The sequence below is a fragment of the Juglans regia genome, chromosome 13, assembly GCF_001411555.2.
Source record: "Juglans regia cultivar Chandler chromosome 13, Walnut 2.0, whole genome shotgun sequence".
In the NCBI taxonomy this organism is placed as follows: Eukaryota; Viridiplantae; Streptophyta; class Magnoliopsida; order Fagales; family Juglandaceae; genus Juglans; species Juglans regia.
Window position 1 is genome coordinate 6,114,665 of NC_049913.1, and position 15,408 is coordinate 6,130,072.

The window sequence follows — 15,408 nt, forward strand, 5'->3', positions numbered from 1 at the left end:
AATTAATGCAGTCCGGAAGGGTAGAAAAATTCATTCTCGGACGCGCTGAGGTGAACTGGGCTTCGATCGATGAGGTATAAAGTCCTTGGCGGTGATCTGGTGTAGCTATACGGTATCTATGTGTACGTCCATGGTGGTGAACAGTATTTAAATGCAAAAAAAATAATGAGAGATGATCACATAGATTTATGTGATTCGACAATCCACGGGAGTTTCGGCACTAGGCCTATGCGGTGGTGAGCTTGTTCAGAGGTTGAATAAGTAGCTGAAGAAGAAGCCCCCTAAGAAACCTGGTAAAAAATCTCTCTAAGCGTTCAAAAGAAAAAGTTCCTAAAACCGAAGGCATCCTGTCCCTTTTATCTCCTGCCCCATTTACTTTATGTCACTTCCCTTTACTTTACGTCAAATTGCCCATTTTTCTCTCCTAACAGATTACCCTTGCCTTCCATTGTCCCTTATCTGTCAATCTTTTTCTTTCTATTCCTTTGTCTTCTAGTTGTGGCTCCTTGATGGGTTGGGCCTTGAGAACCATTTTGGGTCTGGTGTATTTTACCCCCTCATAATTGTCCACGATTCTTAAGGGCAATTTGTATAAAAAAAAAAAACATTAAGAATCTTCAAAAGTAAAATATGCAATCGAAACTGATCCACCCCGTATTTAGATAAATAAATTTCGAGAGCTGACCCTGGTCATTCGTTCCTCTTGCGTTAAGCAGTAAGTATTTTTTAGCGTGGGATTAGGCGGGAAATGGGCTCGACCGCATAGAGTGCGAGTGCAAAGCTTGTCTTGGCGAGATAAGCGGGATGTAGGCTCGACTGCATGGAGTGCGAGCACGAAGCCTGTCTTGGCGAGGTGAGAGGGCGATGGGCTCAACCGCATGGAGCGCGTAAGGCGCGAGTACATAGCTCGGCTATGGCGGGAGATGAGCTTGACCACGTAGGATGCGAGTGTGTAGCTCGGCTATGGCGAGAGATGGGCTCGATCATATAGGATGTGAGCGTGTAGCTCGGCTACTGTGAGAGATGGGCTTAACCGCGTAAGATACGTACGAAGGTTGGCTGGACAGTCAGGTGACTTGCTCGCCTATTCGGGCACCTGGGAGGTCGGGCGGTCTCTGACCTTTCCTACATGTTGACTTTTTATAAAAATAGTAAAGAGGGTCGAGCAGCTTGTAAGACTGGACTCACCTTAAGTCTTGCATAAAAACGCACGTTCTTCCAGCATTTTTGTTTTCGATGATGATGGTGAACTTTCATTTTTCGATGTGAATTACAGTTAATGTTAGAGTATGTTTGTTGTAGCCCGTGCAAAGTGGTTAGAGGGCCCGTTAACCCTTTAGGTCCCCTTCAAGCGATTGTGGAGCTCGGAGGCACGTTAACTCCGAAGGTTTGTTCTCGAAGGTAACCCGCTGGCAGTGGTTATGATACGAGTGCGAACATCTGGCATTCACTAGTGGAGGTGCTATCTCAAGTGTAATGTCGTGCACTTGAAGGACTGAACCCGCACTTCGCTGTGAGGCAGGCCAGACCACCTTAAGGCTGGCGCGCCTGTTGACCCTTAACGAGGAAGGTAAGTAAAAGGTGTTGCAAAAATCAAACCTGTTAGTGCAAATATTTTCCAATCACAAGTGCGAAATTCGCAAACTTGAACTATCTTGTTGGGATGCGATGATGGTCTGAGGCGCTATTCACTTGGCATTTTGTTGCTGGAGATAACATTCTGCTAGGGGTGTAAACTCAAATCGGAAAACCGGTCCAGACCGGACCGGTTTTGTCGGTTTTGAACCGGTCCGGTCCGGAACCGGTTTTTAAAATGTAAAAACCGACCGGTTCTGGTTCCGGAATTTTTTGGACCGAACCAGACCGGACCGGATTGGACCGGTTGATTAAAAAAAATAATAATAATATTTTTATATATAAGTTTTATATAAAATATTTTATATATATATAAAATATTAATATATATAAGTTTTATATATAATGTATAATTATAAATTTTTATGTGAAATTTTTATATATAATATATATAATTATATATATTCATATATGAAATAATTTATTATTATAATTTATAAATTATTACATAAAATGTTAATACTAAATCACTAAAAGTTTATAACTAATACTAATATATAACTTATAACTATACTAATAGTCTAATATTAGTACTATTATATAGTCTAATATATTAATAAAAGTATAAAACAGTTCTTTTTTTTAAATCAGTTTTTTTTTTTAATTTTATTTATAAACAAAATTTTAATGACAAATTGTGAAACTTACATTTAAAAAAAACTGAAAAACAGGATCGGACCGAACCGGAAATCGGTAAAACCGGAAGTATTGGTTTAGGAGGGTAACCGGTGCGTAATCGGTTTTGAAAAATACAAAACCGATACATATCGGTTCGGTCCTAAATTTTATCCAAAACCGGACCTAACCGGACCAATTACACCCCTACATTCTGTTGCAGGAGATAGTGTTCCAAGAGTAGTTTAGGTAGTTGAAAGCTAACCCGTACTCCTCCACGAGAGGAATAGTGCAACGTTAGGGATTACACTCATTCATTTGGTGCATCGTAGGGAGGTAAGTAGTAGATGGAGATTTCGTTGATGGAAATTCTGTTGGTGGAGAGTCCATCTTCAGGTAGCCGAAAGTTGACCCGCACTCTTCCGTGAAAGGAATAGAGCAGCCTTAGGCATTACACTTATCCCTTTAGCTTGCGGGAAGGTAAGTAGCTGATGAAGATTTCGTGCTATAGGGATCAATCATGTTAGTGAAAGCAAAATCCACATAGGTTTTGAAGAAGACAAATCGAAGTATTTAGCCGCTATGACCCATTTTTGTCCGCTGCTTGACCAAAACTGCATGTTGTTGTTTGTCATTTATGCTCTTTCTTGCTCCTTATTTTTATTTTCATTTCTCTCTTTATTTTTTTTTACAACCCGAGTAGTGGAGGTGAGTCCGAGCAGATGAGTCCCGAGCAGAGGAGGTGAGTCCATGGGTGAGGAGCAAGTGGTTGATGAGCATCTTGACCGAGGAGCATGCATGGACGTGGAGACTGGCTTATGAGTCGTCACTGGTCGAGGATATCTTTGGTCGTGGGCACTGGTTGGGTTGTCACTGGCCGAGGAGACTGGGGGACGAGCCCATGGCCATGGAGTGGAATGGCCAGCCAGCGAGTGCATGACCGTGGAATGGCTGGCCGACGAAACTGGGCAACGATCTCATGGCCGTGGACTGGAATGGCCGACGACTGCATGTCTGTGGAATGGCCGGCCGACAAGACTGGGCGACAAGCTCATGGCCGTGGAATGCTCGGTCGACGAGAGCAACGAGCTTATGGCCGTGGGCGAGAAGACCCCTGGCTGTGGTGCATTGCTATGGACAAGGAGATATTTGGCCATCCGAGGGGCTGGTGGGGAGTTCCAACCACCACACTCCCGTGCAGGTGTTGCTTACAACAAGGTCGGTGCTGGTTGGGGGGTGGTCGGCGACCACCCCAAAGGAGGCAAGAGACGCCGGCGAGCCACTAGGTGGCTTCTGGCAGACCTATCATGCCACAGTGGGGATGGGCCAAGGAGTTCCAGCCATATGCTCAATGTGCATGGGTCATGGATGCAAGCCACGGTATGCCCGCTATGCTGGTCGGAGACCCCCTAGGTTGGCAAAAGATGTCGGCGGTATAAGTGATGACCGCCAACATGAACAAGAGGTGCTCACGGTAGTCTGCCATGAGCTTGTTGTGAATCCATGTCATGCGTGGTCGCGGGACAGCATGCTCCCGTCATCATGGCCAGGGACCATACCAGCGAAGATAGAAGCGTCCTTCCCTGGACGTAGCACGGTTGGGCAGAGCTGTGTGTCCACGGGCTCCGTTGCACGTGGCATGCATTCCATACGCCACCTCCGTGGGGTTGGTCAGAAACCACCCTAAAAGAGTCAGATGACGCCAACGGCCTATATGGTGGCTGTCAGCGCCGCCCTTAAGCCTGCCGTGGCATCTTGGGTGCACGGCATGCACCTAATACACTCTTGTGCATGACACAGGTAGGACGTGCACAACACTATGCAATTAAGTGCATGCCTAGCACATGCAATGTAATGTGCACAGTGGCCTAACGAGTGTTTGTCACGCACTGTGCATTAAAGTGCATAGTACTAACCCACGTACTTTCCCCTTTTTTTGCATGGTGCACTCGAAGTGCACTGAGCATTGCAACTGAAGTTTTGAGTACATCGGGTTCTCAAATGGGCGAGGAATAGGTTTGCTCGCCCATTCTTAGCATAAGTGTTTTTCAAAAAATAAAAGCCAAAAGGTTGAGAACGCTTATCTGGAAAAACTTCATCTGCTCGCTTAGTGATTTTAGCACATCGAAAAATCGTCATTCTCCCACCTCTGGTGTAGAAAATTAATCGATCTCGCAGACGATACCACTATTAACACCCAAAAATGGCGCAGCCCAGAAGAGGAGAAAGATCCATTCTTGGATGCATTGAGGTGGGTTGGGCCTCAATCGGTGAGGTGTGGAGCCCCTTGTGGTGATCTAGTGCGGTTGTACGGTGTCTGTGCGTACGTCCATATCCGTGAACAATATTTAAATACAGAGAAAATAAGGAGAGATGGACACATAGATTTACGCGGTTCAGCATTAGGCCTACATCCACCAGAGTTTGAGGAGGGGATATTCTACTATAATATACTTATTTACAGTCTCTTATAGCCTCTCATTTTTTACTGTATAATGGGAGCTAGAGATCTACTTGTTGGAAAATGTGTTCTCTCTGAAGCTCTCTCTAGAGGTTGAAGAAGCAGCCGAATAAGAAGCCCCCCAAGAAGCCTGGCCAAAAATCCATCTAAGCGTTCAAAAGAAAAAATCTCTGAAACCGAAGGCACCCTATCCTTTTTATCTCTTGCCCCATTTGCTTTATATCACTTCCATTTACTTTATATCAAATCACTCATTTTCTTTCGGGACACATTATTCCTTGCATTTCCTTGTCCCTTCTCTGTTAGCATTTTCCTCTCTCTTCCTTTGTCTTTTAGTAATAATCTCTTGATGTGCTGAGCCTTGAAAACTATTTTGGGTCTGGTGTATTTTACCCTTACACATGTCTAAATGATGATTTTGCCCTCGTATATCGCATCCTAATTCATAAACTATTAGTTTTGGTTTAATACTAAAAAAATTATTCTCATCAGTTACTGTTCACTACCTCACATCTTATAAAAACACTTTCATATATTATGGAAAAAAAAATTTTAAGTGTAAAGTAGGTAAGTGAATAGTGATTAAAATATAGAATTTCTCTTAATAATATTTGATGAATACCTAATTTTATTATTTTCATTAATACCGATATACAAAATAAATAGTGTTTGAAACTATAGAATGCGCACGCAGAGCGTACAATTGGAGTCGGGGAAGTAAAAGTCAAAGCTTAAAGGTGTCAGTACTACGTGCACGGTCTGACTACTAACACACGCCACCCATTTAACCAATTCCATGATTCTTCTCCAATACTGCTCAATCACTTACTTCTATGAAGTTTGAACTCCTTTCTCACGATAGACTCCAAATGAAAACTATAATCTTGGGTCCAACCCAGGGGTGTATGCACATGCTGGCAACCTTGTACGCTGCCTGTCGTGGTCGGCCCGAGAAAGCAAAAGGATATCACCCGAGTTGGTATACGTACCCCTAGAGCATTTCTGGCTTCTTTATCCTATTTTTTTAAAATTTATTATTATTATTATTTTATTTTAAATATTAATTTTTATAATACATCATATATTAATTTTTTATTTTATTTAAATATTATATTATTTAATATTTTTTTATTTATTTCAAATATTATATTTTCTGTACATTATATGTTTCAAATATTTTTCTACACATCGAATATCTTGATATTTATAATATTTATTTATTATAATGTAATATTTTAAATTATTTAAAAGAGTAAAATGATAAAAAAAAAATTCCAGCCTTTATTATTAACAATATCAAAACTTTTATATGCATAAAAATCAAAGAGATTATAAATAGAATGTTAGAGAGTAGATGAGAGATAAGAGAGTGGGGCCTGTGCAAAAGTGAAAAAATGATTAAAATAAAAATAAGATAAAAAGGAAAAATGATAAAATGAGAGAAAAATAATAAAAAATTATTTCAAAGAATGAACAGTAATCTCTACATGTAAATGATTTACTATAATTGAATATAAAATAGAAATAAAATAGATGATCTAATAGAAGAGACTTTTGACCATTTTTTTTTTATTTTACAAAATCTTTTGTAAATACTCTAAATGGACTGGCATTTGAATCATGTGTTTCTACTCATGTTTGGCCATATACAAAATTACAAATTGGTCTCCTCTCCTTACTCTCTTTGAACATATCAATTAGAAGAGTGGTGCTCTAAAGCCATTACGAAATTTTACAAAATAAATTTATAAATTTACGTGACGATATATTAAATTTATTTAATATTAAAAATAATTTTATAATTCGACAATATAGTATATCAAAATTCTTTAATTTATAAATTTATTTTTATAAAATTCACGACTAAAATATTTAAAGTGCCTCCTGCCTTCACCATTTCCAACACCATCATCAACCACATAAATCTGCATTTTGCCTGACATTATAATTATTAATCACACCGTGAAAAAAGGTTTCGTTTGGTTCCTTAACTACTCTTAACTCATCTCAACTCATCATTACAACTTTTTTAAATTCTAACACAAAATATAATAAACAATTCAATTTTTTCAAATCTCAAAATAATAATAATATTAAAAAATAATATTCTAACAATATTTTATCATCTCAACTCAACTCAACTCAATTCACTTCAACATCTAAACACAATAAAAAACAGTCTATCTTAAGGTGAGTTTGGTTACCAAACTCATCTCAACTCATCATTACAATTTTTTTAAATTCCAATACAAAATATAATAAACAATTTAACTTTTTCAAATCTCAAAATAATAATAATATTAAAAAATAATATTCTAACAATATTTTATCATCTCATCTCAACTCAACTCAACTCAACTCAACTCAACTCAACTCACTTCAACATCTAAACACACTCTTAATCTAGGTGTCATATGATATTGATATATAGCAAAGACAAGATCATATGCACCTTTAATTTAGACTTTATAGTGTGTGACTGTAGTTATTTTACGACTTTAACCCCACCATCCGCAATCATATGGGCCACTGCCATTCAACCACATCATCACCACACTGACCTAAAAACTTCAAAAAAAATATATATAAAAAAAAAATCCATTTGCATTTATATTTATTTTGTTCGGAAATCGAGTCCACGAAAATAAGAGGCGTGGGAAATGTCCTACTAATCATAGGTGAACGATGCCAAGGGCGGGTGCAAGTTTTAGCAAAATACATCCGGATACAGCAAACCAAGACTTTCGTCCGTGGAGAAACGGGAAACTTCGGACGAGACGACGAACAAGTACCCCACTGTGAGGTCTGGCTTCGCTTCGTCGACAAGTCTTGTAGTCGTTTTAGATCATTCTCTCTGTTTTTGAATTCTGACTTCTACTTCGGACTCCAGGAGCTCGACACTCGTCGACGTTGCAGAGGGAGCAAACACTTGTGCAATTCCCGCTGGCCCTCTCGTTTTTTCTTTTTCTTCAGTTTCTTTGGAGGGAATCTGAGCCTTTTTATCTTTTTTCTTTCTGGCGGGAAATTCAAGCTATTCCTCACCTATTCATTGACCTAATATCGGTTTACGAATAGAACTCCGAGAGAGAGAGAGAGAGAGCAGGGGGATGGGGGTGTCGGACAATGTGAAGGGGCTGATACTTGCGGTGGCGTCGAGCGTCTTCATTGGCTCCAGCTTCATACTGAAGAAGAAGGGCCTCAAGCGCGCCGGTGCTGCTGGTATTCGCGCAGGTCAGTCTTTCATATGTTTTTTTGGCTGAAAATTCATCTTATATTCAATTGGCCTAAAATAATCTATATTAGTTAGATGCACTGTGAACAAGCTATTGTAATTTTATCTCGGTGTTTGCGCCTTTCTAGTATATAATCTTTTAGTTTAATTAAGAAAACAGAAAGATAGTCTTTTTTCAATAATTGAACTTGGAATATTGGGATGTTAATTGGGAATATTGCAAAGATAGATTTCTAAGAACTTTTGGATCATCGAAAGTTATTGATTTGGCTTGAATATTATATTTTCCCCCCACCTTTAGAGGTAAACAAAACTGGTATTTCATACTTGTTTTGCCCCGTTGCTAATTTTATTACTTCGGGTTGGGTTTTAATGATACGTCTTTGAAGCGATAAACAGAAGGTATTGTTCGTCTTGTGGTTTGAGGAAAAGGATTTTAGTTGGCTTTAGTTTCAGTTTGTTTAATTGGAAAAAAGTTTCTGGAATGATTATCAAACTTATTCCAACTTCTCACTCATAATAAGAGTGGAAAAAGTATTGCTTGTCCCTTGTTTTATTGTGAGGTAGCCAGGGCTTTAAGGAACACTATTTTTGGTTTATAGAGTATAGGATCTCGTCATATTGGATAGGAAAGTTTGCTAGCCTTGAGAAGAAAACTTTGTGGAAAAGGAATCCGTCTTTTTCAATCAAGGGAAAGAAATAATCGGACTTTTGAGAATTGTGAGAAGACGGTGGCAAAAATCAAGGATCTATTCTTTAGAAACCTATATCATTGGATGGTTGCTCAATATTGTTTTTCTATTTCTAAGATCACTATCTTGTACTTTTCTCTTTTTATGGTTTTGGTATATATCATGTATTCCTTCCTGTGTATGTGGATAGCACCCTTCTCTGATTATAAATAAAGCTTTTAACTTATTAAAAATACCTTTCATGTTCAAAAAAATATAAAAACATTACAGTTATATATTTTATTCTGCTCTTGAGTTATATGCTGTCAATCTTAGGGTTTTATTTACTTTACTGAGTTGTATGGCTGGTGATTGGCTGTTGTTACTTTATTAATGCAGGAGTTGGAGGTTATACATATTTACTAGAGCCACTTTGGTGGGCAGGCATGGTGACAAGTAAGTATAGCGACAATGATCCAACTCCTTCTCTCTTTCTCTATCCCCACCCATTATATATTATGTATCTGAAATGTTAGTCATAAAATGGATAAAATCTTTGATCTCATGGTCTAGTATTTTCTGGATGATGTAGTGATTGTTGGAGAGGTTGCAAACTTTGTAGCTTATGTTTATTCTCCAGCAGTTCTAGTGACCCCACTTGGTGCACTAAGTATAATTATCAGGTAAATGCAATTACTTTGAGCTTTTCTTGTATGTGGGTAATTCCTTATGAAAACCTGTTATAAAATCCGCCTTATAACTTAAATTTTATTTGTGCAGTGCGGTTTTGGCTCACTTCATGTTGAGAGAACGTCTGCAGAAAATGGGTATTGTTGGATGTGTATCCTGTGTTGTGGGATCAGTTGTAATTGTAATCCATGCACCTCAGGAGCATACTCCCTCTTCTGTACAAGAAATCTGGACACTGGCTACGCAACCAGGTATATGGGAATATGTGTGTTTGGGGTTTGGAGCCCTTTTTTTTACATCTGAAGTTATCTGTGATTAAGTTTTTCCTCTCTCGAGGTTACTAACCTTTCCTTCCTCTGTCAACAGCCTTCCTTATATATGCCGCTGCTACCCTTTCAATAGTGTTGGCCTTGATTTTGCATTTTGAACCTCGCTATGGGCAGGAAAATGTACTGATCTTCTTGGGAATTTGTTCTTTAATGGGCTCACTTACGGTAATTTACATTTTCTAAAATTTATTATCTGCACATGGGCACCATGTCATCAAAGTCCTAGCTTTCTGATTTCAGTGTAATACTAACACATTCTAGGTGCTTATCCTCAAACCTTCCTTTGCTCTGATTTAGGTTGTGAGCATAAAGGCCATTGGAATTGCAATTAAGCTTACACTGGAGGGTGTAAGTCAAATGGCTTATCCTCAGACTTGGTTTTTTCTCACTGTTGCAGTGATATGTGTCGTTACACAGTTAAATTACCTGAACAAGGTGAGTGCAGCGTTATCATTTTTGGCACTGGTACAATTGGCCCGTTGGATTTATGTCTTAACTGTAAAAACCAGTGTCGTTTCTTTTGGACTAACTGATCATCTTCTGCTATGAATCTATGTGCTATCTAGTGTTCATGCTATAGTTATTTGCCATGTGAAGTATCAAGAGAAGATTTTCCAAATCCAAAGTGATTTTATACTTTCCCTTGAAGAAGCCATGAATATTACTCTTATTTTGTAATTTTCAAGAATGAATTTTGAAAGTTTGGGCTGCCTTCATGAATACTACTGCTGGTGCTTTGTTCTTTTATTATTGAATACAAAAGTCTTGCATCAAGCATACACAGATTCCAGCCTTATTAATACTCGAATGTCGATGTAATGTGCTACATCCATCTAGCAAGAGTCATAAATATGGAACTGTGACAGAGTATATAATTTTCCGGTTATTGAAATTTAATGGACAGAAACTGTAAGTTGGCCTGATGCAACTGTAAGTTGACTCCAATTAGCCACTAGATGCATAAATCAGTCTGTTCTAGTCTATAAAGTTTCAGCAAGGATGTAGCAGCAACAATAAAAATTGAATCTTTTGCTGCCACTTCATAGAAACCTTAGATTTCAAATATTCACACTGTCTGGATGCTATCTTATGAGTCTAAGCATCAAGTGGCCGTAGAAATCTCCAAGTTTCTTTTTTCTTTTATTTTTTTATTATAGGAAGAAATCTCCAAGTTTCTATGTGTAAAGACTGGTTGGCATTCTCTTGTTTGTGCTGGTTTTGATGGCATCTTTATTTCAGGCATTGGATACATTCAGTGCAGCTATTGTTTCTCCAGTATATTATGTAATGTTCACAACGCTGACCATCATTGCTAGTGCCATAATGTTCAAGGTAAGATATATTAAAGGGAAAATATACAATCCTCCCTCAAACTACTACCTAATTTGCGATCATCAGTCAAGCCATTAATCTTAGCAATTACCCCCCCTCAAACTACCAAGAAAACCATGTGATCTGCCTCCTCCATAAAAAACATTTGACATAGACACCCTTGTAAAAAATTAAAATTCATTTAATTAGTTACAAATTATAAAACTTAAAAATTGAAGAAATGGAAAAAAAAAAAAACTTAAAAAAATGAATAATGTTTTTCCAAAGAAAATTTAAAATGATTACAGAAACATAATAAAACGATTTTTTTTTTAATAATAATTTTTTCAAAAATTTGATTTTTTATTTTTAGAAAATCATTCTTAAAGATTGATTTTAATTTTTGAAATATAATATTGTTTTAATCAATTCTTTTTAAATATGTTTTATTTATTGATCTTTTTTAAAATTTATTAGGATATTTTTCTTTTGAGAATTAATTTTTGAGGTAATTTTGTAAAAGGTGTACATCATAATTGCTCTTGTTTTGGTGGGGATTGCCAATTTGGGTAGTAGTTTGAGGAGGTTTTGTGTATTTCCCCTGTATAAATGTTTTCTGGAATGTGCTTTTGTTGCTACATGATGCTATTATAATTTCCACCCAATTCCAAGAATTGGCGAGCTGAAATCTTTTTATTGCTTAATGTATATTGTGCAGGATTGGTCAGGTCAGAATGTGAGCAGCATAGCCTCTGAGATATGTGGATTCATCACTGTGCTTTCTGGAACGATCATACTTCATGCAACCAAAGAGCAGGAACCACCTCCTGCACAAGGTACAATTTGACCTAATTCTTCTGTAAATGTCTTTTATCACATTTAAATGATACAAATCTAGATATATTCTTTTCACCCTCCCTTAAATTTCTAATTTGAACAATACTAGAATGGAATTTCATATGTATTTATTCAGTAAATTTGTAGCCACTGGCATGCTAGTCTAAAACTAAAGGTGTTTCTGGCTCAACTCTTGGGATGTAAAAAGCAAACCTGATTTTTCCATAATGTATATCACCACTGGACCCAAAACTGACACTAATTGATTCTTTGTCATTAAGATAATTCTGTATTTGATCCCAACCAGGTTTGATACGGAACCCTACCAAAGATAAAAACTGATGGGGATAATAGAAAATATGCAGTGGATAATTTGTAGCATGTATAAAGATTCCTTGTCTGCATTTAAAATTATGTAGGCATAACATGGTTGGAGACATATTGATCTAATGCCCCACAGGTAGGCTTTTTGAAATTGCAGAAAACTAAATAGTGGCCTGTAGACCACAAATTTTTCTTTTACCTAAGGTCATGGTTGGTAATTTTGATTCATTCAGAAGGAGGATTTTCATCCTGGCGTTCACTTCTATTTTTCCTTTTGCTTTGTGGGGGGACATCTGTACCTATGGTTATTGGTGATGCCTGGCTGTAATATCTTCTTAGATGCTCTTGTTTGCCTAGGAGAAGTACTGAATTATCGTTTAGGTTTATGGGTAATCTTAGGCCTCGTTTGTTTTCGGAGATGAAATGAGATGAGATTAAAGTTAAAAAGTTGAATAAAATATTATTAGAATATTTTTTTTAATATTATTTTTATTTTGGAATTTGAAAAAGTTGAATTGTTTATTTTATTTTGTATTGGAAGTTGAGAAAGTTGTAATGATTAGATGAGATGAGATGGGATGAGATGTTTTCTCAAAACAAACGAGGCCTTAAATATATATTTGTACAGGCAATTCCTCTAGACAACAATGGGGAAAACTACCTTCATCTTATTGTAGTTCAGCCACATTAGACAGGATTCTAGATAGTGATTGATTGGACTTGTTCATTCTTGTACAGCGATGAATGCTATCTCAGAAGTTTAGAACTGCATGTCTTATTGGTAGAATGATATAACGATATATATTCCGGCTGTGGCTCATTAATGATGTGGCCAATTTAAACAGATTGTTGTTACCCTTGTTTCTGATAAATGTTTTTGGGACCCTCTTGCTCTTGTAGTTTTTCAATTGAGATGCGCCCTGAACTGTAGATCAGTGCATTTATTTATAGGAAAAATACACTTTGCACTCTCAAATTACTAGGTATTTTTGTTTGCACTACAAACTACCAAAGTTGACATATTGCGCCCTCTAACTACGAGAAATGACAAAAACACCATCGACTAATTCTGATCATTAAAATGGACGAAAAATAGTTGACATGATGTAGTCTAGAACATTACAACTTTTTGATATTCTGGAGGTGCAATGTGTCAGTTTTGGTTGTTTTTGTAAAGTATGAAGTACCTGCTAATTGGAGGGAGCGAGGTATATTTTGCACTTCATCTATTGTTGACCATATTTGGCTTGAAGCATTGTTCTACTCTATCAGCCTTTAGCTTATGATGACACTTTTGCTAATCACCGCAGGTACTGTAACATGGTACATTAGTGGGGATTCAATAAAGAGTTTTGAAGATGAACATTTGATAACTATATGCAATTCAGATGTTCTTGAACAATGAACTTTTCTTAAGAGAAGGTGATCCCCCAGCAGCGGTCCAACTGCTATTAAGAGAAGAGAACATTTGCAGATTGAGAAGCTTACCATTTTGCTTGGACAAACCTTTGGGTATCAACAGGTGGTTGGGCCGTCTTCGTCCCGGTTTTTGATCAGCTCGTGGGTAAGATCCTCAGTAGACCCAAATCTTTGCATAATGCTGTATGTAACCTCAACTCGGATGGGGGTTACAGAGCTGGGTCAACAACAGTGGAGATACCTACAACGATAACATGGAACGTTTCATCATGTATAAGAGATTAATAGTTATGATATATATATATATATATATATATTTGCATATTGACATTTCTCATCTCTTTTCATTCAATATATTTCAGTCAAATTTTTTATCATTCCATTATTTTCATTTGAGTTTGTTTGATCCGGTATTTTTGTTGTTGGTGAATTTGGAATATGACAATCATACGTGCCTGATGTGTTTGTGCAAACGTCTATTGAATGAGCCTTTGCTAGGACTATGCATAACATTTTGGTTTGAATTTCAAAGCTCTGGACTGAGCTGCATGAACTTGCTCTTTTGTGATTCAAATTGTGGCAATTGCTTTTCCAAGTAAAACACAATGTGCCCAATCTTTTGCAGTGGTAAAATGGGTGCTGGTGCTTCTTCTTCTTCACATTCTGAGCGAAACCTGACAACATGAACAAATTTAATTTGCTTTCTCCGTGATTTATTTATTTATTTTCTGGGATGAAATATAAGAAGTAAGTGACAGTTGATTTACCATATTACATAGATACCAATGACCTCAAGATGAATTCATGTCAATTCAGCAAAATATTAGTAGTGTGTCCGTGGGTTGCACAAGATATTTATTAATTATATTTACAATTTGTATCTCAAAAAAATTATACTTAATAATTTTATTTTAGAATTTTTCATATGCGAGATTCTTAATTATTAATTGTAAAAACTAAATATAGAGAAAAGAATATGAAGTGTTGCATACTCTTAAAATTCTAATTTATCTAATATTTATTAATTAATAAAGGATCATAATTTAGGTCATTTAATACCTTACTATATTTATATTTAAAAAATTAAAAGCAAATGAGCGAAAAATGTTAGATTTATAAAGGCAACTAGTTTAAAGTTAATAAAAAATCTCATAAAATAATGTTTATAAATTCCTTGTTGTGATACATTAGATTGTAAAATTATTTTTATTAATAATAGAATAAAGATTAGAGAATTTTTAGCTCTATAGATAAAATTTATAGAAAAAATTTACAAAATGTAATATGTTAGATTTATTTTATCGTAAAAATAATTTTATAATTTAATTGATCATATTAAACTATTGTAAATTTTTTTGGCAAGAATTTTTTGAGTCTATACTAGATATAAAAACCTAACTAATCGACTCGGTTTCTGTCCAAAACTAAAATTGAATCGATTATATTTTTGTATGTTTAAAACCGATCGAACTGATCGATTAAGTGGGAGAAATCCAGCCGGAACGGTTCCAATTGGTTCCGATTGGTTTGATGGTTTTCATATCAGTTTTGGAAACACAAATACAAACCTAAAAAACGACCAAAACAATCCTATGATCATCGATCGGTAACAGAAGCAACAAATATGAAAACCTTAAAAAATATATTACATATTCAATGATTTATATTGTAAAATCTCATGATAAACAAATATGGAAGATTTGAAGCAAACTTAGAAAACTCAAAAAACCAAAATCATACAAACAGAGAGAGTTGGAGAGAGAGAGAGAGAGAGAAATATGAGATTGGGGTGAGGTGGATCTAATTGGCGGCGTGAAGGAAGAGAGAGGTTGTGCGGTACCACAGCTGCCAACTAGTGCACGAGAGAGGAGAGAGAGTCTGAAA

General features: G+C 36.6%; 1 protein-coding gene across 1 annotated transcript; it reads left to right on the top strand.

The window, feature by feature from the left end:
- Window positions 1-7,494: 7,494 nt before the first annotated feature.
- On the top strand, window positions 7,495-13,905 carry LOC108993370 (probable magnesium transporter NIPA6). The gene is made up of 9 exons (XM_035684604.1): window positions 7,495-7,942; window positions 9,014-9,070; window positions 9,207-9,297; window positions 9,395-9,555; window positions 9,671-9,798; window positions 9,931-10,068; window positions 10,873-10,965; window positions 11,663-11,780; window positions 13,416-13,905. Exons 1-9 carry the CDS (start codon window positions 7,819-7,821, stop codon window positions 13,508-13,510), a joined length of 1,005 nt encoding a protein of 334 aa, XP_035540497.1. The 5' UTR covers window positions 7,495-7,818; the 3' UTR covers window positions 13,511-13,905.
- Window positions 13,906-15,408: the final 1,503 nt, after the last annotated feature.

Coding starts and splice junctions, on each gene's coding strand:
- LOC108993370 (XM_035684604.1), top strand. CDS start 7,819: ATGGGGGTGTCGGACAATGTGAAGGGGCTGATACTTGCGGTGGCGTCG. Junction 9,298..9,394: donor GCACTAAGTATAATTATCAG/GTAAATGCAATT, acceptor TTATTTGTGCAG/TGCGGTTTTGGCTCACTTCA. Junction 11,781..13,415: donor GGAACCACCTCCTGCACAAG/GTACAATTTGAC, acceptor TAATCACCGCAG/GTACTGTAACATGGTACATT.